Below are 21,150 nucleotides of genomic sequence, written 5' to 3'. Positions count from 1 at the left end.
AGTAAGAGGCCAAATGTGTTGTTACTGCCTCCATCTGAAATCTGAACAAACTGTAAATTGCTGATTCATGTGACATACAGTACATGTTTTACAATACAAATTAACTTTCATATAAAAATATAACTTGGTAATGTATTGTTTCAAAAGTCTTATTTCTGATTTTGGTGTCTGTATACTGTCAAGTTGAGAAAGAGAGAGCTGTGCGTGTCCATGGCAGTGTGAAGATCCCAGAGCCTCCTCACCCTTCCATTCCCACCCAGCTACTGCCCTTGTTGCTCCTCTCCCCTCCCCCTGCCTGGCTGCCTCCCTGGCCATATTTTTAAGGCTTCTGTGAGATAGTAAATAATTCAGTCAGCGGTGCTGCGTACAGGTCCTAACGCGGGGAATTGCAGCCTCACTCCCGCAGTCTGCGCTCTGACCGCAGCTCTAGGGAGAACACACACACATCCAGGGAAGCTGCAGAGCACACACACACACACACACACACGCACACAGTGAATATGCCCTCTCTCTGGCTCTGCTCTCTCACTCTCTGCTTCTCTCTCTTTTGATCTGCCTCTCCAAATCTTCAGTCATTTGAAATCTCAGCATCAACACTACTACTGCTGCTGCTGCTGCTACTACAAGATAACCACAACTTCTTGAGGCTCAGCAGTCTTTGTCACTAGTCCCTGTCCATCTGTCCATCCAAAGAGGAAATATGCTGGATGCAGGATCGAGAAGGGTCCTGGGATGGCTGAGGCTGTTGGCCGGCCTAAGTCTGCTTCTCTGCCTGGTGGGGGAGACAGGGGCCAAGAGGGTCCCCAAAATCCCCCGCTGTCCTGTCACCTGCTCCTGCACCAAAGACAGTGCCTTCTGTGTGGATACCAAGGCTATCCCCAAGAGCTTTCCCCCTGGGATCATCTCTCTGTGAGTACAACATTGATCACGCTGTCTGTTTCTGTATACTCTCTCTGCTTTTTGGTCTATTCCTTACATTTCCTTCCAAAATGATAAAACCAGCTGTTGATAATGTACCTAAAGACTTACTAGATGGAAGATCTGTGATGTCATGCATGGTTTTTACAGATTACTTAATAATTCATGGACTAGCCTGTTGACCTTACATTAGGCTACACTTTTACAACAAGGTCATTTGGGCTTTTACAATATATTCTACTGTGTCTGGTTTCCAAAAGCTTATACTGTATAAAATCACTGATCCTTTTTTGGTAACTTCTTCAGTTATACCACGTTATCTTTTCCAAACAACAGTGAACCGTGTCTCTGAAAATGCCATTATCAAGAGAGCAAGATGGTGTTTGTGCTCTTCAAGAACGTGTGTCTGATTTTAAAGAGACTTAAGAGAAAGAAAGGAGCAGGTTCACCATGGCCTGTGTGTTTTGATGGACAGGGCTAGGTCAGCCACGACATGCTAATGAAAGATGACAAATGGGCACTTTGTGTCCCTGTGCCTCAGTCTCTCCTCATTCTTGGACAGAAGTCAGGGGGAGCTGGCAGAAATTAGACTACATTGATTGGAGTAGAGCAATGGGACGTGCCTTAGCCCTCCTGGGAGAGACACTTACAACAGATTCACATCTCACAGCAAAAGACATGCATGTCCTCCAAGGGATAGTAACCTTACAAAGGTTAGATAAATAGCGCGCAGTAAATGGAATGACAATAATGTAATAGATACTGTAGCATAGGACTCAGTATGGTTACATTTTAGTTATAAGTTTACTTTGATTTTAGTTGATATTGACGCAATGTATTATCTTTCTGTAATTGAACATAATGTTCTTGTATTTAAAGAGCTTGGGGAATTGAAGAGCACAAGCACTACAAGGTGGAGGTAGCCTCATTTTAAAGTGATGAATACACGAACCTGTGAATAAAGAAACTGTGTGTCCTAGTTTGAAAAGATTTCGCCCTCCTTGAAATTCAAATGGTAATACAGAATGAGCCGCATGAGCTCTTGGTAAAACATGCCGTTCTGCATGTTTAGTTCTGTCAATAGATTGACTGTGCCTGGGGACTTGGGAGGACATTTCCTTGCAGTCTCTGTCCACTTATATTGATTAGGTGGGATGCAGCACCAACATCCATCAGGCCCTAACAATTCTTATTTCTCCCCTTCAAATGTACAAAAACTAAAAGTCTGTGACCAGAATTTTTTTTACCAAAAGCTATGCTCATAAACATGTTATTCTCATGAATACATCAGACTTCACAAAAACATATGTGGCTGACTGGCAACATATACACATTTCGCATGGAACAACAAGCCCTTGTGCACAATGGGGGTTGGATTTGATATAATAAGCATGATGACATTGACTTAATGTTAGTTGATAGAGCCTGGATGATAAGTTGATTGTCTGTACTTCTCAGGACGATGGTGAATGCAGCCTTCACTACAATCCCAGAGGGAGCCTTCTCCCACCTGCACCTGCTGCAGTTCCTGTGAGTATTCATGCATGTCCCATCATCCTATCCTCACCCTTCCTGTCTGAGGTAGAGGAATTAGAGCAGTCTCAACTTAACTTCTGTGGCTTGGGTCAATGAAAATGCTAAACATGTTCTCTCCAAAACACATCTGTACAACAACAAAAACTAAGCTCGACCAATCTCGCTGGTTGTTTTGGAGACAAATCAGGATAATAGATGTTGGATGGCTAAACATATACAGTGCATTCAGAAAGTATTCATACCCCTTGACTTACTCCACCGTTTGTTGTGTTACAGTCTGTATTCAAAATTGAATAATCAAGACAAATCTCACCCATCGACACACAATACCACACAATGACAAAGTCAAAACATGTTTGTAGAAATTGTAGCATATTTATTGACAATGATATAGAAATATCTCATTTACATACGTTTTCACACCCCTGAGTCAATATTTTGTAGAAGCACCTTAGGTGGCGATTACAGCTGTGCGTCTTTTTTTGGTAAGTCTCAGAGCTTTGCACACCTGGATTGTAAAATATTTAAGTCATTATTCTTTTTAAAATTGTTCAAGATCTGTCAAGTTGCTAGAAAGCCATTTTCAATTCTTGCCATAGATTTTCAATCCAATTTAAGTCAAAAGTGTAATTAGGCCACTGGAACATTCAATGTCATCTTAGTAAGCAACTCCAGTGTAGATTTGGCCTTGTGCTTTAGGTTATTGTCCTGCTGAAAGGGGAATTCATCTCCCAGTGTCTGTTGGAAAGCAGACTGAATCACGATTTTCTCTAGAATTTTGTCTGTGCTTATAGCGGTTCCATTTATTTTCATCCTATTTCCATTTTATTCAACCCTAATCCTTGGCAATGACAAGCATACCCAAAACATGATGCAGCCACCACCATGCTTGAAAATATGAAGAGTGGTTCTTAGTGATGTGTTGTGTTGGATGTATTGCAACATAACACTTTGTATTCAGGGCAAAAAAAGTGTATTTCTTTGCAAATTTTTTTTCTCAGTATTATTTAAGTGCCTTGTTGCAAACAGGATGCATGTTTTAGAATATTTTTATTCTGTACAGGCTTCCTTCTTTCACTCTGTGGAGTAACTACAATGTTGTTGATCTATCCTCCGTTTTCTCATATCACAACCATTAAACTGACAATTGGCCTTATGGTGAAATCCCTGAGCAGTTTCCTTCCTCTCCAGAAACTGAGTTAGGAAGGACACCTTTATCAGTGGAGGCTGCTGAAGGGAGGGTGGCACACTAATGTCTGGAGTGGAGCCAATGGAATAGCATCAAACACATATAAACCACATGTTTGTTTTTGATACCATTCCACCCATCCTGCTCCAACCATTACCAGGAGCCCGTCCTCCCCAATTAAGGTGCCACCAATCTCCTGTGTCCTGTATCTTTGTAGTGACTGTGTGTCCATCCAAAGCCAAATTAATAACTTCGCCGTGCTCAAATGGATGTTCAGTGTCTTCTTTTTAATTTGTTTCACATCTACCAATCGGTATCCTTCTTTGAAAAACCTCCCTGGTCTTTGTGGTTGAATCTGTGCTTTAAATGTCCTACTCGATTGAGGGACCTTACAGATAATTGTATGTGTGGGGTACAGAGATGGGGTAGTCATTAAAACATTATGTTAACCACTTACTAAACACGGAATGAGTCCATTCAACTTACTATGCGATTTGTAAAACACATTTTTACTCCTGAACTTATTTAGGCCTGCCATAATAAAGGGGTTGAATACTTATCAACTCAAGACATTTCAGCTTTACATTTTCTATTAATTTTAATAAAAGAAAATCCACAAACAAAATTCCACTTTGAAATGATGGGTTATTGTGTGTAGATCAGTGACACAAAATATACATTGCTCAAAAAAATAAAGGGAACACTTAATCAACACAATGTAACTCCAAGTCAATCACACTTCTGTGAAATCAAACTGTCCACTTAGGAAGCAACACTGATTGAAAATAAATTTCACATGCTGTTGTGCAAATGGAATAGACAACAGGTGGAAATTATAGGCAATTAGCAAGACACCCCCAATAAAGGAGTGGTTCTGCAGGTGGGGACCACAGACCACTTCTCAGTTCCTATGCTTCCTGGCTGATGTTTTGGTCACTTTTGAATGCTGGCGGTGCTTTCACTCTAGTGGTAGCATGAGACGGAGTCTACAACCCACACAAGTGGCTCAGGTAGTGCAGCTCATCCAGGATGGCACATCAATGCGAGCTGTGGCAAGAAGGTTTGCTGTGTCTGTCAGCGTAGTGTCCAGAGCATGGAGGCGCTACCAGGAGACAGGCCAGTACATCAGGAGACGTGGAGGAGGCCGTAGGAGGGCAACAACCCAGCAGCAGGACCGCTACCTCCGCCTTTGTGCAAGGAGGAGCAGGAAGAGCACTGCCAAAGCCCTGCAAAATGACCTCCGGCAGGCCACAAATGTGCATGTGTCTGCTCAAACGGTCAGAAACAGACTCCATGAGGGTGGTATGAGGGCCCGACGTCCACAGGTGGGGGTGGTGCTTACAGCCCAACACCGTGCAGGACGTTTGGCATTTGCCAGAGAACAGCAAGATTGGCAAATTCGCCACTGGCGCCCTGTGCTCTTCACAGATGAAAGCAGGTTCACACTGAGCATGTGACAGACGTGACAGAGTCTGGAGACGCCGTGGAGAACGTTCTGCTGCCTGCAACATCCTCCAGCATGACCGGTTTGGCGGTGGGTCAGTCATGGTGTGGGGTGGCATTTCTTTGGGGGGCCGCACAGCCCTCCATGTGCTCGCCAGAGGTAGCCTGACTGCCATTAGGTACCGAGATGAGATCCTCAGACCCCTTGTGAGACCATATGCTGGTGCGGTTGGCCCTGGGTTCCTCCTAATGCAAGACAATGCTAGACCTCATGTGGCTGGAGTGTGTCAGCAGTTCCTGCAAGAGGAAGGCATTGATGCTATGGACTGGCCCGCCCGTTCCTCAGACCTGAATCCAATTGAGCACATCTGGGACATCATGTATCGCTCCATCCACCAATGCCACGTTGCACCACAGGCTGTCCAGGAGTTGGTGGATGCTTTAGTCCAGGTCTGGGAGGAGATCCCTCAGGAGACCATCCGCCACCTCATCAGGAGCATGCCCAGGCATTGTAGGGAGGTCATACAGGCACGTGGAGGCCACACACACTACTGAGCCTCATTTTGACTTGTTTTAAGGACATTACATCAAAGTTGGATCAGCCTGTAGTGTGGTTTTCCACTTTAATTTTGAGTGTGACTCCAAATCCAGACCTCTATGGGTTGATAAATTGGATTTCCATTGATTCTTTTTGTGTGATTTTGTTGTCAGCACATTCAACTATGTAAAGAAAAAAGTATTTAATAAGATTATTTCTTTCATTCAGTTCAAGGATGTGTTGTTTAAGTGTTCCCTTTATTTTTTTGAGCAGTATACATTGAATCAATGTTTTATTCAGGCTGTAACACAAAATATGGAAAAAGTTCAGGGGTGTGAATACTTTCTGAAGGCACTGTAATTAGATAAGAAGTACAAGTTGTGAAGTAACATTTGTTCGACAATACAATCACTATAAATCTCTTGAAATAAACTGTTATTGAAAACAGTGGTGACATGGCATTAGTGAGTAAAGTGGCTCTGTATCAGTGTCATCACCCATGACTGACTCCCTTCAGTTCTCTTCTATTTAAACAATGGCTTATCTGTCTACGCAGATTCAATGGAGTGTGTGTGTTAAGATTAAGTGGCTTCAGTTTATATTAAAGCCGACCCATACTATGTATATTGAATACTTGATCGCTGCCTTGAAATTGAGTATTCTTCCTATGTCCACTTCACACAAATTCAAGTGATTTATTTGTTACTGGAGGAGATGCTTTGTACACTAATTGTGTCCATTTGCAATCAAGTGTAAATAAATGCACATTTACAGTACCGGTATTGAGTAATATGTCTTCTAACCTCTCCAGCAGTATTTTTCTGGACATTAAATGGAAAGTGAAACATTTAATTCCAGTGTTTTGTAAACCTCTCCATTTCTCTACCTTTCTGCAGTCTTCTGAACTCCAATACCTTCACTGTGGTTGCTGATGATGCCTTTGCAGGTTTGTCACACCTGCAGTACCTGTAAGTGTCCTATTTTGTGCCTTCATTCAGTCACACACACGTATGTATGTATGTATGTATGTATGTATGTATGTATGTATGTATGTATGTATGTATGTATGTATGTATGTATGTGTGTGACTATATACAGTTGAAGTCTGAAGTTTACATACACTTAGGTTGGAGTCATTAAAACTCATTTTTCAACTACTCCACAAATGTCTTGTTAACAAACTACAGTTTTGGCAAGTCGGTTACGACATCTACTTTATGCATGAAACAAGTAATTTTTCCAACAATTGTTTACAGACAGAATATTTCACTTATAATTCACTGTATCACAATTCCAGTGGGTCAGAAGTTTACATACATTAAGTTGACTGTGCCTTTAAAAAGCTTGGAAAATTCCAGAAAATGATGTCATGGCTTTAGAAGCTTCTGATAGGCTAATTGACATAATTTGAGTTAATTAGAGGTGTACCTGTGGATGTATTTCAAGGCCTACCTTCAAACTCAGTGTCTCTTTGCTTGACATCATGTGAAAACCAAAATAAATCAGCCAAGACCTCAGAAAACAATTGTAGACCTCCACAAGTCTGGTTGATCCTTGGGAGCAATTTCCAAACTCCTGAAGGTACCACGTTCATCTGTACAAACGATAGTACGCAAGTATAAACACCATGGGACCATGCAGCCGTCATACCGCTCAGGAAGGAGACGCATTCTGTCTCCTAGAGATGAACGTACTTTGGTGCGAAAAGTGCAAATCAATCCCAGAACAACAGCAAAGGACCTTGTGAAGATGTTGGAGGAAATGGGTACAAAATTATCTATATCCACAGTAAAACGAGTCCTATATCGACATTACCTGAAAGGCCGCTCAGCAAGGTAGAAGCCACTGCTCCAAAACCGTCATAAAAAAGCCAGACTACGGTTTGCAACTGCACATGGGGACAAAGATCGTACTTTTTGGAGAAATGTCCTCTGGTCTGATGAAACAAAAATAGAACTGTTTGGCCATAATGACCATCGTTATGTTTGGAGGAAAAAGGGGGAGGCTTTCAAGCCGAAGAGCACCCTCCCAACCGTGAAGCACGGGGGTGGCAGCATCATGTTGTGGGGGGCTTTGCTGCAGGAGGGACTGGTGCACTTCACAAAATAGATGGCATCATGAGGCTGGAAAATTATGTGGATATATTGAAGCAACATTTCAAGACATCAGTCAGGAAGTTAAAGTTTGGTCGCAAATGGGTCTTCCAAATGGACAATGACCCCAAGCATACATCCAAAGTTGTGGCAAAATGGCTTAAGGACAACAAAGTCAAGGCATTGGAGTGGCCATCACAAAGCCCTGACCTCAATCCTACAGAAAATGTGTGGGCAGAACTGAAAAAGCGTGTGCGGGCAAGGAGGCCTACAAACCTGACTCAGTTACCAAAATTCACATTCTTAAAATAAAGTGGTGATACTGACCTAAGACAGGGAATTTTTACTAGGATTAAATGTCAGGAATTGTGAAAAACTAAGTTTAAATGTATTTGGCTAAGGTGTATGTAAACTTCCGACTTCAACTGTATATGCTCAACAAACATTCTATCTGAAAGGATGAGGAAGTGGTGTTACAATGAAAGATGACTATGGTGTCCAGTCCTCAGCCAAACAAGGAAAGCTCAAGTAATATTGAATATTGAACCTCCTCCTACCAGAGACTAGTCTTCCTGCCTTTGTGGGGCCTGATAAAGCTGAGCATGCCGTTTTGTTAATTGACAGGAAGTTGGCCACCAGGAAATATTAAGTTGCTGATGCCATCACATTTGCTGCTTTCCATGTAAGCAATGCATTAGGCTCCATAAAGTGATTGTGTGGCTCTGGCTGCAGCCCAGCCCCAGAGCTCTGCAGCACCCAGCCAGCTCTACCCGAGGTAGCTCCTCACTGTGAATGCTAATGAACTCATATCTTCATATCCAGTGCTGCTCCAAATGGGAGACTGACTGCAGGCTGGCTGAGCTCACACTGTGTAGCCCTGGGATGCCTCACACATCCAGAATGAAGACAGAGAATGCACCTGTAGCCAATTGTCACTTGTAGTCATCTTTCATCATTCCATCAACTAAAATTATAGATTCATCATCCTAAAATAAGGAGATGTTGGTGATATGATGAGAAATGCTCATGTGTGCATTGTTTTGTAGAGATTAATTGTGGTTGTCATTTGTGTAGTACAGGTAGTTCACAGAGCTATGTTCGCATGAGTAACTTAAGCCAAATATTGTCTAATTGACAACTTGTTTGATAGTTGGTAACATTTGCACAGTAACATTCTTTTAGTTTCTAAGTGGCTCAGTTCAAAGTCCAAATAGCTGAACTTTGATACAGGGCTCAGACTATATTTATTCCTGAACCCATGTAGAGGCACCCTACTAACTATCTGATGACAGGGCAGTTTTGCCAATAAGTCAATTCTCGATTTTAAGTATACTCAAGAGACGTACACCTGCTACGTTACCTTCATTAGAAAAATGTGAGCGGATGATTAATGGTTGTTTTGGACGCTTTGCACCATAGCCAGTAAAAGATTCCATCCCCCTCTTTTCTTTACAACTTGGCTTATCCTCAAGGTTAGTTCCGCTCTTACTGCAGACAGTCCAGCCAGCAGCCAGGTCCGTTCCCATTATAGCTGCTTAAGATTCAGGAAGCATTCCCTGGCAGCTAAATGAAATCTCTGAAAGTTTGCAGGACATGTTCCCCTTAGTAACAGGCTTTTGAAGTAAATAAATAAGGGAAAGACGGAGACACAATCAAATATCACACTCTGAATATGGAAAACAAGGCTGTGTACTGTCCTTGAGTGACATGGCAATGTATTAAAATGGTCTTGATTGAATTACAGTGCCAGTCAAAAGTTTGGACACAGATTCATTCAAAGGGTTTTCTTTATTTTTACTATTTTCTACATTGTAGAATAATAGTGAAGACAGATATGAAAAAACACATGGAATCATGTAGTAACCAAAAAAGTGTTAAACAAATCAAAATATATTTTAGATGTTAGATTCTTCAAAGTAGCCAACCTTTGTCTTTATGACAGCTTTGCACACTTTGCATTCTCTCAACCAGCTTCACCTGGAATGCTTTTCCAACAGTCTTGAAGGAGTTCCCACATATGGGGAGCACTTGTTGGCTGCTTTCCCTTCACTCTGTGGTCCAACTCATCCCAAACCATCTCAACTGGGTTGAGGTCGGGTGATTGTGGAAGCCAGGTCATCTGATGCAGCACTCCAATAATCTCCTTCTTGGTCAAATAGCCCTTACACAGCCTGGAGGTGTGTTGGGTCATTGTCCTGTTGAAAAACAAATAATTGTCCCACTAAGCGCAAACCAGATGGGATGGCGTATCGCTGAAGAATTCTGTGGTAGCCATGCTGGTTAAGTGTGCCTTGAAATCTAAATAAATCACTGACAGTGTCACCAGAAAAGCACCCCCACACCATCACACATCCTCCTCCATGCTTTACAGTGGGAACCACACATGCGGAGATCATCCGTTCACCTACTCTGCATCTCACAAAGACACGGCGGTTGGAACCAAAAATCTAAAATTTGGATTTCATCAGACCAAAATGACAGATTTCCACCGGTCTAATGTCCATTGCTCGTGTTTCTTGGCCCAAGCAAGTCTTCTTATTGGTGTCCTTTTTAGTAGTGGTTTCTGTGCAGTGACCATGAAGGCCTGATTCACACAGTCTGAACAGTTGATGTTGAGTTGTCTGTTACTTGAACTCTAAAGCATTTATTTGGGCCTTCATTTCTGAGGCTGGTAACTCTATTGAACTTATCCTCTGCAGCAAAGGTAACTCTGGGTCTTCCTTTCATGTGGCGGTCCTCATGAGAGCCAGTTTCATCATAGCGCTTGATGGTTTTTACAACTGCAATTGAAGAACTTGCAAAGCTCTTGACATTTTACGGATTGACTCAGTGTCATGTCTTAAAGTAATGATGGACTGTCGTTTCTCTTTGCTTATTTGAGCTGTTCTTGTCATAATATGTGTCACGGCTGTTTAAAGGATCGGACCAAAGTGCAGCGTGTTTGTAGTTCCACATCTTTATTTAACCGTGAAACGTAATGCAAAACACTAAATACTTGAATTAACGAAAACAACAAACCGTGACGCAGAGAGAAAACACACTACTCAAAATTAATCACACACAAAAACAGGGGGGACAAACATCAGCTTAAATATGACCTCCAATTAGAGACAACGACAACCAGCTGCCTCTAATTGGAGATCATACCAAACAAAACCAACATAGAAATACAAAACTAGAAACTGAACATAGAAATACAAAACAGACAAACACCCCCTGTCACGCCCTGACCTACTCTACCATAGAAAATAACAACTTACTATGGTCAGGACATGACAATATGGACTTTTACCAAATAGGGCTATCTTCTGTATACCCTCCCTACATTGTCACAACACAACTGATTGGCTCAAACGCATTAAGAAGAAAATAAATTCCACAAATGAACTTTTACAGCTGAACAAGGTAAAAATCTATCGTTCTGCCCTTGAACAAGGCAGTTAATCCCCGGTAGGCCGTCATTGTCAATAAGAATTTGTTCTTAACTGAGTTGTTTAGTTTAAAAAAATATATATATTTTTTTATTTAAGCTGGTTGAGAGAATGCCAAGAGCGTGCAAAGCTGTCATCAAGGCAAAGAGTGGCTATATTTTGATTTGTTTAACACTTTTTTTGGTTACTACATGATTCCATATGTGTTATTTCATGGTCTTGATGGATTCACTATTATTCTACAATGTAGAAAATAGTAAAAATAAAGAGACCCTGGAATGAGTCGGTGTGTCCAAACATTTGACTGGTACTGTATGTTGGAAAATGACCCCCAGTGCTACCACAAAGCATGTTTTTTATTATAAGGATCTTGATTATCATGATCGCTTTCTTCAGGAGTCTACTATCTATCTGTGATGCAGTATATTGACTGATCCTGTGTCTCTGTATGCCCATCAGATTTATAGAGAACAATGATGTCCAAGCCTTGTCAAAGCATACCTTCAGAGGGCTTAAATCCTTGACTCACCTGTGAGTACATCTTCTGACTTTTTCTCTGTAAATATCAATGGAAGGATACTAGTTACGCATTGCATGGACATGTTATGATTATTATTTTTTTCTTCTTCTAATTCTTATCTCTGTCTCTTGTAGTTCTCTTTCAAATAATAACCTGCAGTTCCTTCCACGAGAACTCTTCAAATATCTTGATATTTTGACAGACTTGTAAGTACACTACTTTTTGAAAGGGAACACGTTAGCCTTATCATAGGTTTCATCTTGTGATATGTTTTCGAAACGAGTAACTAAGTTATTACCATGTTATTACAACTTTATTCAGCGCTGTAATTGAAAATGCGCTACCAAGAATCCTTACTACAGACAGTTTTGTAAGAACTGTCATTCTATTGTTCTGTGTGTTATCCAGAGACCTGCGGGGTAACTCGTTCCGCTGTGACTGTAAAATCAAGTGGCTGGTGGACTGGATGGAGAAGACCAACACCTCTGTCCCTGCCATCTACTGTGCCAGCCCATTTGAGTTCCAAGGCCGCAGAATCCATGATCTCACCCCACGAGACTTCAACTGTATCAGCGCAGGTTTGCCCCCAATCATCTTGAAATGAATTTCACAGGACAGCAAGGCACTTAATTGATAGATTGATAATCCTCATTGCTCTCTTTCCCTGTAGACTTTGCAGTTTATGAGACTTTTCCCTTCCAGTCTGTGTCAGTGGAGTCCTATGAATTCAACGACAATCAGTTTGTGGCCTTTGCTCAGCCTGATACTGGGTTCTGTACACTGTTTGTATGGGATCATGTGGAAATGGTCTTCCGGAGGTACCATAATATAACAGGTAAGTTTCTCCTTTGACTTCAGCCTTTTTTAATATAACAAATCATGCCACAAGACAACCAATGCATTCAACTGTTATCACTTAATTATAGACCAAGGGATTTTACATTGTATCTTTAAGTACACAGAGGAGACTGAAGTCTGCTAAACCTGCTACTTTCGGCTTCTTTGTTTCTCCTAGCTCGCTCCGCTGTCTACTGCAAGCCTGTGGTCATAAACAACACTCTTTACATGGTTGTGGCTCAACTTTTTGGAGGATCCCACATCTACAAGTGAGACTTATTCCAATTATTTATCATTGATTTGTTCATTTTCCTAGCCATTGGCACTTTGCCATTAAGACTTACCCACACACCAGCGAGCCACCAGTGTTTTATGTTATTGTAAGCTCTGGTGTAATTGTGTTTCCATCAGAGTATGACACTTAAGACTTCCCACTGGGCACAGACGTCAATTCAACGTCTATTCCACGTAATTTCATTGAAATTACGTGAAAACAGCGTTGATTCAACCAGTGTGTGCCCAGTGGGTTGTGGCGAGCACAATCAACAACTTATGCATCATTCAAGACTGTTGATTTGTGAGAAGGTGTTAAAGTTCACAGTTATCAAGTGTTATGTAAATGACAGCTGAAAAGTACCAGCCGCCTGGCTTGGCCCCAAGTTAGAGCAGGTCTGCCGGAGCCATGGCCCAGTGAGACACGGGTGCCAGCCCTTGTAGATGGAAACAGAAAAGTTTGAACCTTTTGGGTAAAACACTGGGGTAAATCCTTATTGAAAATGTGCCAAAATTGTGTTACGATTAGATGTTTGTGATGATGATTTCGGGATGGCTGACCTGATTGACACCTTTTCAGGTGGGAAGAGGACCCACAGCGATTTGTGAAGATCCAGGACATTGACACCACACGTGTGAGGAAACCCAACTTTGTTGAGACCTTCCAGCTGGATGATGAGTGGTACTTTGCCGTGGCAGACAGTTCCAAGGCAGGCTCTACGAGCATATACCGCTGGAACAGCAACGGTTTCTACTCCCATCAATCCCTTCATCCCTGGCATCGTGACACCCATGTGGAGTTCCTAGATGTGGAAGGGAAGCAGCGTCTCATTCTCTCCAGTGCCTCCCAGCCCCCAGTGGTTTACCAGTGGAACCGCAGCCTGCGCCAGTTTGCCTTTCATTCCCAAATCACTGAGACTTTCGACGTGCAGATGGTCAAGCATTTCTGGGTGCGCAACGTCCTCTACCTTTGCCTTACACGCTTCATTGGTGACTCCAAGATTCTCCGATGGGAGGGGCAGCGCTATGTTCAGATTCAGACCTTGCCCTCACGTGGCTCCATGGCTGTGTATCCATTCACTGTGGGTCCCCGCCAGTATCTTCTCCTAGGGAGTGATTTCTCCTTCTCTCGAGTTTACCTGTGGGATGACCTCACCCAGCGCTTCCAGCCCTTCCAGGAGCTCAACATGAGAGCACCCCGGGCCTTCAGCTTGGTGTCAGTGGACAACAAAGACATGCTGCTGGCAGCCAGCTTTAAAGGCAACACCCTAGCCTACCAGCACCTAATAGTGGATCTCAGTGCCAAATAGACCAATCCAGCCGAATCTACAGTATGAGACCATTCATTAATCTGTGCTGTTCTTGTGGAGAAGCCATCTAAGCCATGCAACTAAATGCCTGTTAAATTGGCAAAACAAAATGTAATAGTACTAATGAACAGGAAATGCATGATATTTTCTGATGTGTCTGATTGAATCAATTAAAACTAGATGTGTAATGACAGAACATATCACCATAAGAAATACATAGTACATCACTATGCAACATCACTACTTACTTGACCTACCATTCATTTATGCTATGTGGGAAATATAATGGGAGGTTCCATTGCAGATATAGTACAAATATAAGTAACATCAGATTATGTGAAATGCATGTACATCTACTGAACTTTTCTATTGGATGTTATAAAATCCTTTAATTCATGAATATCAATATAGGAAAATAACTGTTCACATCAAATAGTTGGACATTCTATGAAATGATAGTTAAGATATTTTGTTCAAAGCAATACTGTAATCTGCATGCCATAATGTTCTCTTTACAGTAGATAATCTTTTCTAAAATTATTCTGTATACATTTTATATTGCATCAAGGTAATAATAGCAATACGTGTTAATAGGTTTCGCTCTGTTGATCCTGAATGATACCAATATATTTTTGTTTAATTACAATGCATGTGTACATGGAAGGTTGTCAAGCTCCTGTCATCACCGTGTGTATGTGTGTGATATATTTGTAGTTGTGATGTCTTCACTATTATTCTACAATGTAGAAAATAGTACAAAAATTAAGAAAAACCCTGGAACACCTTCTCATTCCAGGGTTTTTCTTAATTTTTTAAAAACTATTTTCTACATTGTAGAATAATAGTGAAGACATCACAACTATGAAATTACACATATGGAATCATGTAGTAACCAAAAAAGTGTTCAACAAATCAAAATATATTTGAGATTCTTCAAAGTAGCCACCCTTTGCCTTGATGACAGCACACTCTTGGCATTCTCAAGCTTTGGACTGGTACTGTATATATTTTTGAAATATCTACAAGCCTGTTTTTGCTTTGTCATTATGGAGTATTGTGTGTAGATTGATGAGGGGGGGAAACAATTGAATCCATTTGAGTAAGGCTGGAACGTAACAATGTGGAAAAAGTCAAGTTGTCTGAATACTTTCCGAATGCACTGTACAATACTGTTCGTTGCCTTATATTTGTTTTGGACTTGGGGACTGTGAAGAGACCCCTTGTGGCATGTCTAGTGGGGTAAGTATGTCTCATACAAACAAGAAGTGATGCAGTCAATCTTTCCTCTACCTTGAGCCAAGAGAAACGAATGCATCTTGTTGATATTAGCCCTCTGTGTGAATGCTGCACACATTTATATAACCAGACAATACTCAAGATGTGATAAAACCAGAGCCTGCAGGACTTGTTTGGTTGAATGTGTTGTTAAAAAAAGCAGAGCACATCTTTATCATAGTCCTCCCCATCTTTACAACAACAGAATCAATATGCTTAGACCATAACAGTTTACCTTCTAAGGTAAAACCAATAAGTTTAGTCTCCGCTACTTGCTCAATAGCCACATTACTCATGATCAGATTCAGCTGAGGTCTAGTACTTATGGAATTATTTGTACCAAATGCAATGCTTGTGGTTTTGGTGCATGCTTATTGATAACTGGAAGAATGCATCAAGTGCAGCATCTGGATGCTGATCATTACAGGTAATTGTAAATAAGAATTTGTTCATAATTGACTTACCTGTATAAATAAAGGTGAAATAAAAAAATTAAATAAAAAATATCTTCATAAGAATCACTACAGAACTTTTTGTATGATCTCTTATTGGCCCACACTATTTTAAGCCCAGCCTTTGGAACCCTGACTTTTCTGGATATAGCTACTATATTATGGTCACTACATCCAATTGGTGTGGACATCGCTTTATAATAAAGTTCTCCAGCATTAGTCACATTTATGTAAAAATAAAATAACTTGTTTCAACATTACTCTTCGAATAGCCTATACCGGTATATACACATTGTTAGGATATTATGAGTGTTGTGATTGTATGGTCCACTACTGTATTTGACCCTTACCACCATGGAAGGGGGTATAGTGTGAGCAGAGTCTGAATTACAGGGGGCCCAGGGGGGTCCAGACGCCCTGAACGAGTCACGAGTCCCCGTAAATGCAACAAAGTCAACAACAACAAAAAGGGGGGGGGGGGGGGGTCTCTAAATAATACTAATTTAACCATTGGGTCGTTTCACCTCAAAAAGCACAGAGGATTTTGACACCCATCATCTCAGATTGTTCTGAAATCGTTTCTGTAGTTAGTAACAGGTATGATTAGCATTCCTGAATTCAGCATTTTAATTTATAGGACTCAGATAATGTTGTGATCTATTTATTAAACACAAGAGACCAGCAAAATGGATAAAAGTGTGGTGATATTGCAGGAACTGTGGCAGCACCTGGTACTTTCACACTACTTTATGGTAAATAAAGCAAGCGACTTATTTCTCAGAACAGGGGGAAAAAACATCACCAGATTCATAGGGAATACATTACATCGTATGGAGAAGCAATACTCCAAGCCGCAGCTTCATACTACTTGTCAAACAGAGAACTGAAACTGTATACTGGTTGTTGGAATGGGTTGTGCAGGGAGCTTATTGGCATTTGCCCAAAAAAATGTATTCTTCATGTCTTACTCATTGGTAGGAAAATGTTTGGTCCAAATCGTATATTCGGTACTATATTTATTGAATATTATCTGAATCCTGTAAATAAAAGAAATTGCAAAATTGGGTGTAATCAATCTCCGGAATACATTTTAATTTCAACAAAATTATGTTTCAGGAATGCCAATCTTACCTGTTTGTAACTACAGAAACAATTGCAGAACAATCTGAGATGGTGGTTGTCATGGCTTGCTGAAATGACATGGAACAACTCCATTCTCCTATTTGTTTAAAATGCAATTTGTACGGCTACAGTGGTAAATTAGTGCCTGTCATACGTGTTACCCTGAATGAACAACATAAGTGTTAATTAGTATTACAGAGCTCAAGAGTAACATTTTCCCCTGGTGTCACTGGTGCCACTAACTTTTACAGTTGGTAGCACCAGCCCATAATTTGGCTGGACGGACCAAATCATGAGTAATGATCTTATAAAGTCATACAGAGTGCTTTATTAAGAAGTATAATAAAAGAAAACTGAGATATTCAAGAAACAAGTTGTTTCAATTAACATGTGCAAGCAGGAATGCAAGATATGTTGATATGCAACATCATCCAGTGATTGTCATGAATATTTACTGTAGTTGCTATATTTTACTATCAAAACAGTAAATGACTGTAATAATAATAATAATATATTGAACGCATTAACAGAAATTACCATAACCAAACACACATTGCAGATTAGAAATTATGGAAATGAACGGTAAATGTAGGCTATGTAATGGGGAATTGAGACACAGCAAATAATGCACACAATTAAGATATGAAACAATGAATACCCATGAAATGGTGGGAGATGGCACATGTCTCTCCAAAATGCGCTTTGTGCATCTGAGCCACAATCCCTATATTCAATGGATTAGTCCACTGAGGCAGGCTATCACGCCCTGATCTTTCACCTGTCCCTGTGATTGTCTCCACCCCCTCCAGGTGTCGCTTATTTCCCTCCACTATGTGCTCCGAGACATGCTAAACTGTTCTGTGCCCGTTTACCTTGACGACATCCTGTTTTTTTCCCGATCTGCCCAAGAATATGTACTTCATGTCAGACAGGTCCATCAGTGCCTCCTGGAGAACAAATTGTTTGTGAAAGCCGAGAAGTGTGAGTTCCACCGCTCTTCTATCACCTTTCTGGGATATGTCATTGCTGAGGACAATGTTCAGATGGATCCTGGAAAAGTGAAAGCAGTGGTGGATTGGCCTCAACCAACATCCAGGGTGCAGTTGCAATGGTTTCTTGGTTTTGCTAACTTCTACTGCTGTTTCATTTGGGATTACAGCACCCTGGCGGTCCCCCTCTCCGCACTCACCTCTCCCAAGGTACCATTCAAATGGTCTCCAGCTGTCGACAAAGCCTTTGTGGACCTGAAGCATCGGTTCACAACAGCACCCATCCTCATCCATCCGGACCCCTCGCATCAATTTGTGGTGGAAGTTGATACTTCGGCTGTTGGAGTGGGGGCCATCCTGTCCCAGCGATCTGTCCAGGACCAAAAGCTTCATCCCTGTGCCTTCCTGTCCCATCGTCTCAATCCTGCAGAGAGGAACTACAATGTAGGCAACCGAAAACTCCTGGCAGTTAAGATGGTGTTGGAAGAGTGGAGGCACTGGCTGGAAGGAGCAGAACAGCCATTCTTGGTCTGGACCGACCATAAAAACTTGGAATATCTCCGTACAGCCAAGCGCCTCAACTCCAGGCAGGCCCAGTGGGCCCTCTTGTTTACTAGATTCAACTTCACCATTTCCTACCGCCCAGGGTCAAACAATGTGAAGCCTGACGCTCTCTCCCACCTATACAGTTTCTCTGCCACACCCTCGACCTCTGAAACCATTCTCCCTACCTCATGCCTTGCTGCCACTGTGGATTGTGGTATTGAGAACCTGGTTCACGAGGTGCAACGTTCCCAGCCTGGACCTGAAGGGCCCGGCTAACCGGCTGCTTGTCCCTAACCCAGTCCGGTCACGGGTCCTGGAATGGGCTCATTCCTCCAGGCTGACCTGTCATCCAGGGTCCCGTTGTACACTAGCCTTCCTCCGACATTGTTTCTGGTGGCCCACAATGGTTCCTGACGTCTCTGCCTTCGTCGCCGCATGCACAGTGTGTGCTCAGAACAAGACTCCACGGCAAGCTCCTTCTGGCCTACTTCCGCCACTACCGGTCCCTCATCGTTCCTGGTCTCATATCTCTGGACTTTGTCACTGGGCTCCCTCCGTCTGATGCTAACACTGTCATTCTGACGGTAGTCGATCGGTTCTCCAAGGCCACCCATTTCATCCCTCTCTCCAAACTACCTTCTGCCAAGGAGACGGCCCAGCTTATGGTGCAGCGTGTCTTCCGGCTCCATGGACTCCCAGTAGACATGGTCTCCGATCGGGGTCCTCAGTTCTGGAAGGCATTCTGCACTCTTATTGGGTCGTCGGCCAGCCTGTCATCCGGATTCCATCCCCAAACCAACGGTCAGTCGGAGCGAGCCAACCAAGACCTGGAAACTACCTTGAGATGCCTGGTCTCAACCAACCCCACTACCTGGAGCCGGCAACTGGTCTGGGTGGAGTATACCCGGAACAACCTTCCCTGTTCTGCCACAGGACTCTTCCCTTTCGAGTGCTCCATGGGTATCAGCCTCCACTCTTCCCGGAACGAGCAGGAGGTCAGCGTACTCTCGGCCCAGATGTTTGTCCGTCGCTGTCGATGTACCTGGAGAAGAGCCAGGGTGGCTATTCTCAAGACCAACTCCAGGTATCGTCGACAAGCGGACCGTCACCGGACCCCAGCTCCCCGCTACCACATTGGGCAGAGGGTTTGGCTTTCCACTCGGGACCTGCCCCTGCAGGTAGAGTCCCGCAAGCTGTCTCCCTGTTTTATTGGTCCTTTTCCCATGTCTAGAGTCCTTAGTTACATTGCTGTCCGTCTTGTGTTATCCCGTACCCTCCGTATCCACCCTACTTTCCATGTGTCCAGAATTAAGCCCGTGTCTCACTGTCCTTTGACTTGTTTCCAAGCCCATCCCTCGCTAGCCAGCGTATACGGTGAGATGCCTCCTGAGGGTTCGACCACGGGGCAGGGGTTTCCAGCACCTGGTTGACTGGGAGGGTTATGGCCCGGAGGAGAGGTGCTGGGTTATTGCTAAAGACATCTTGGAACAGGCCCTCATTGCCGACACCCCGGTCAGCCAGGTATGCATCCAGGTAGGATGCCAGGTGGCGTCCCTGGGGGGACGGGGGTACTGTCACGCCCTGATCCGTTTCACCTGTGATTGTCTCCACCCCCTCCAGGTGTCGCTTATTTTCCCCAGTGTATTTATCCCTGTGTTTCCTGTCTCTCTGTGTCAGTTCGTCTTGTACGTTTAGTCAAGTTAACCAGCGTGTTTTTTTTCCTTTTCTATTCTCTTTTGCTAGTCTTCCCGGTTTTGACCACTGCCTGACTCTGGACTACTTTCCAGCCTGCCTGATCATCCTGCCTACCCTGCCCTTTAATCTGCCTGCCCTTCGGTGCCTATTGGACTCTGAACTGGTTTTGACCTTTTGCCTGTACACGACCATTCTCTTGCCTACCCCTTTTGGATTAATAAACATTGCAAGACTCCAACCATCTGCCTCCTGTGTCTGCATCTGGGTCTCGCCTTGTGCCTTGATATAGGCAGAGCCCCATCTGTGCATTCAGAAAGTATTCAGACCCCTTGACTTTTTCAACATTTTCTGACGTTACAGCCCTATTCTAAAATGTATACAATTAATTGTTTTCCTCATCAATCTACACACAATACCACATAATGACAAAGTTAATATAGGTCAAGAAATTTTTCCAAATAAAAAATAGAAATACCTTATTTACATAAGTATTCAGACCCTTTGCTATGAGACTTGAAATTGAGATGTTTCTACAACTTGATTGGAGTCCACCTGTGGTAAATTCAATTGATTGGAAATGACTTGGAAAGGCACACACTTGCTATATAAGGTCCCACAGTTGACAGTCAGAGCAAAAACCAAGCTATGGGGTCGAAGGAATTGTCTGTAGAGCTCCGAGACAGGATTTCTCCCGAGTGGAGCATCGGTCTAAGTCCCTGCATCTCGGTGCTAGAGGCTTCACTACAGACCCTGGTTCTATCCTGGGCTGTATCACAACCAGCCGTGATCGGGAGTCCAATAGGGCGGCGCACAATTGGCCCAGTGTCGTCCGGGTTAGGGGAGGGTTTGGCTGGGGTTGGCAGTCATTGTAAAATAAGAATTTGTTCTTAACTGACTTGCCTAGTTAAATAAAGGTTACATTTAAAAAAAGGCTACAAAACATTTCCTAACACACAACAGCTGTTAGAGACTAGAGCTGAACT

At 42.6% G+C, this 21,150-nt stretch overlaps 1 protein-coding gene across 1 annotated transcript; it reads left to right on the top strand.

The window, feature by feature from the left end:
- The first annotated feature begins 319 nt into the window (after positions 1–319).
- On the top strand, positions 320–14,836 carry LOC115164551 (leucine-rich repeat LGI family member 3-like). The gene is made up of 9 exons (XM_029717162.1): positions 320–909; positions 2,377–2,448; positions 6,521–6,592; positions 11,608–11,679; positions 11,803–11,874; positions 12,077–12,246; positions 12,339–12,503; positions 12,684–12,774; positions 13,359–14,836. The coding sequence occupies exons 1-9, from the start codon at positions 701–703 to the stop codon at positions 14,086–14,088; spliced, it is 1,653 nt and encodes a 550-aa protein (XP_029573022.1). The 5' UTR covers positions 320–700; the 3' UTR covers positions 14,089–14,836.
- Positions 14,837–21,150: the final 6,314 nt, after the last annotated feature.

This window comes from Salmo trutta, chromosome 27, assembly GCF_901001165.1.
Source record: "Salmo trutta chromosome 27, fSalTru1.1, whole genome shotgun sequence".
NCBI lineage: Eukaryota > Metazoa > Chordata > Actinopteri > Salmoniformes > Salmonidae > Salmo > Salmo trutta.
This window is presented reverse-complemented; position numbering and strand designations above follow the sequence as displayed.

What these genes read in the sequence shown, in the direction of transcription:
- LOC115164551 (XM_029717162.1), top strand. Translation starts at nt 701, where the DNA reads ATGCTGGATGCAGGATCGAGAAGGGTCCTGGGATGGCTGAGGCTGTTG. An exon ending in CTTAAATCCTTGACTCACCT is followed by an intron (nt 11,680 to 11,802) that starts GTGAGTACATCT and finishes TGTCTCTTGTAG; the next exon opens with TTCTCTTTCAAATAATAACC. An exon ending in CTTCAACTGTATCAGCGCAG is followed by an intron (nt 12,247 to 12,338) that starts GTTTGCCCCCAA and finishes CTTTCCCTGTAG; the next exon opens with ACTTTGCAGTTTATGAGACT.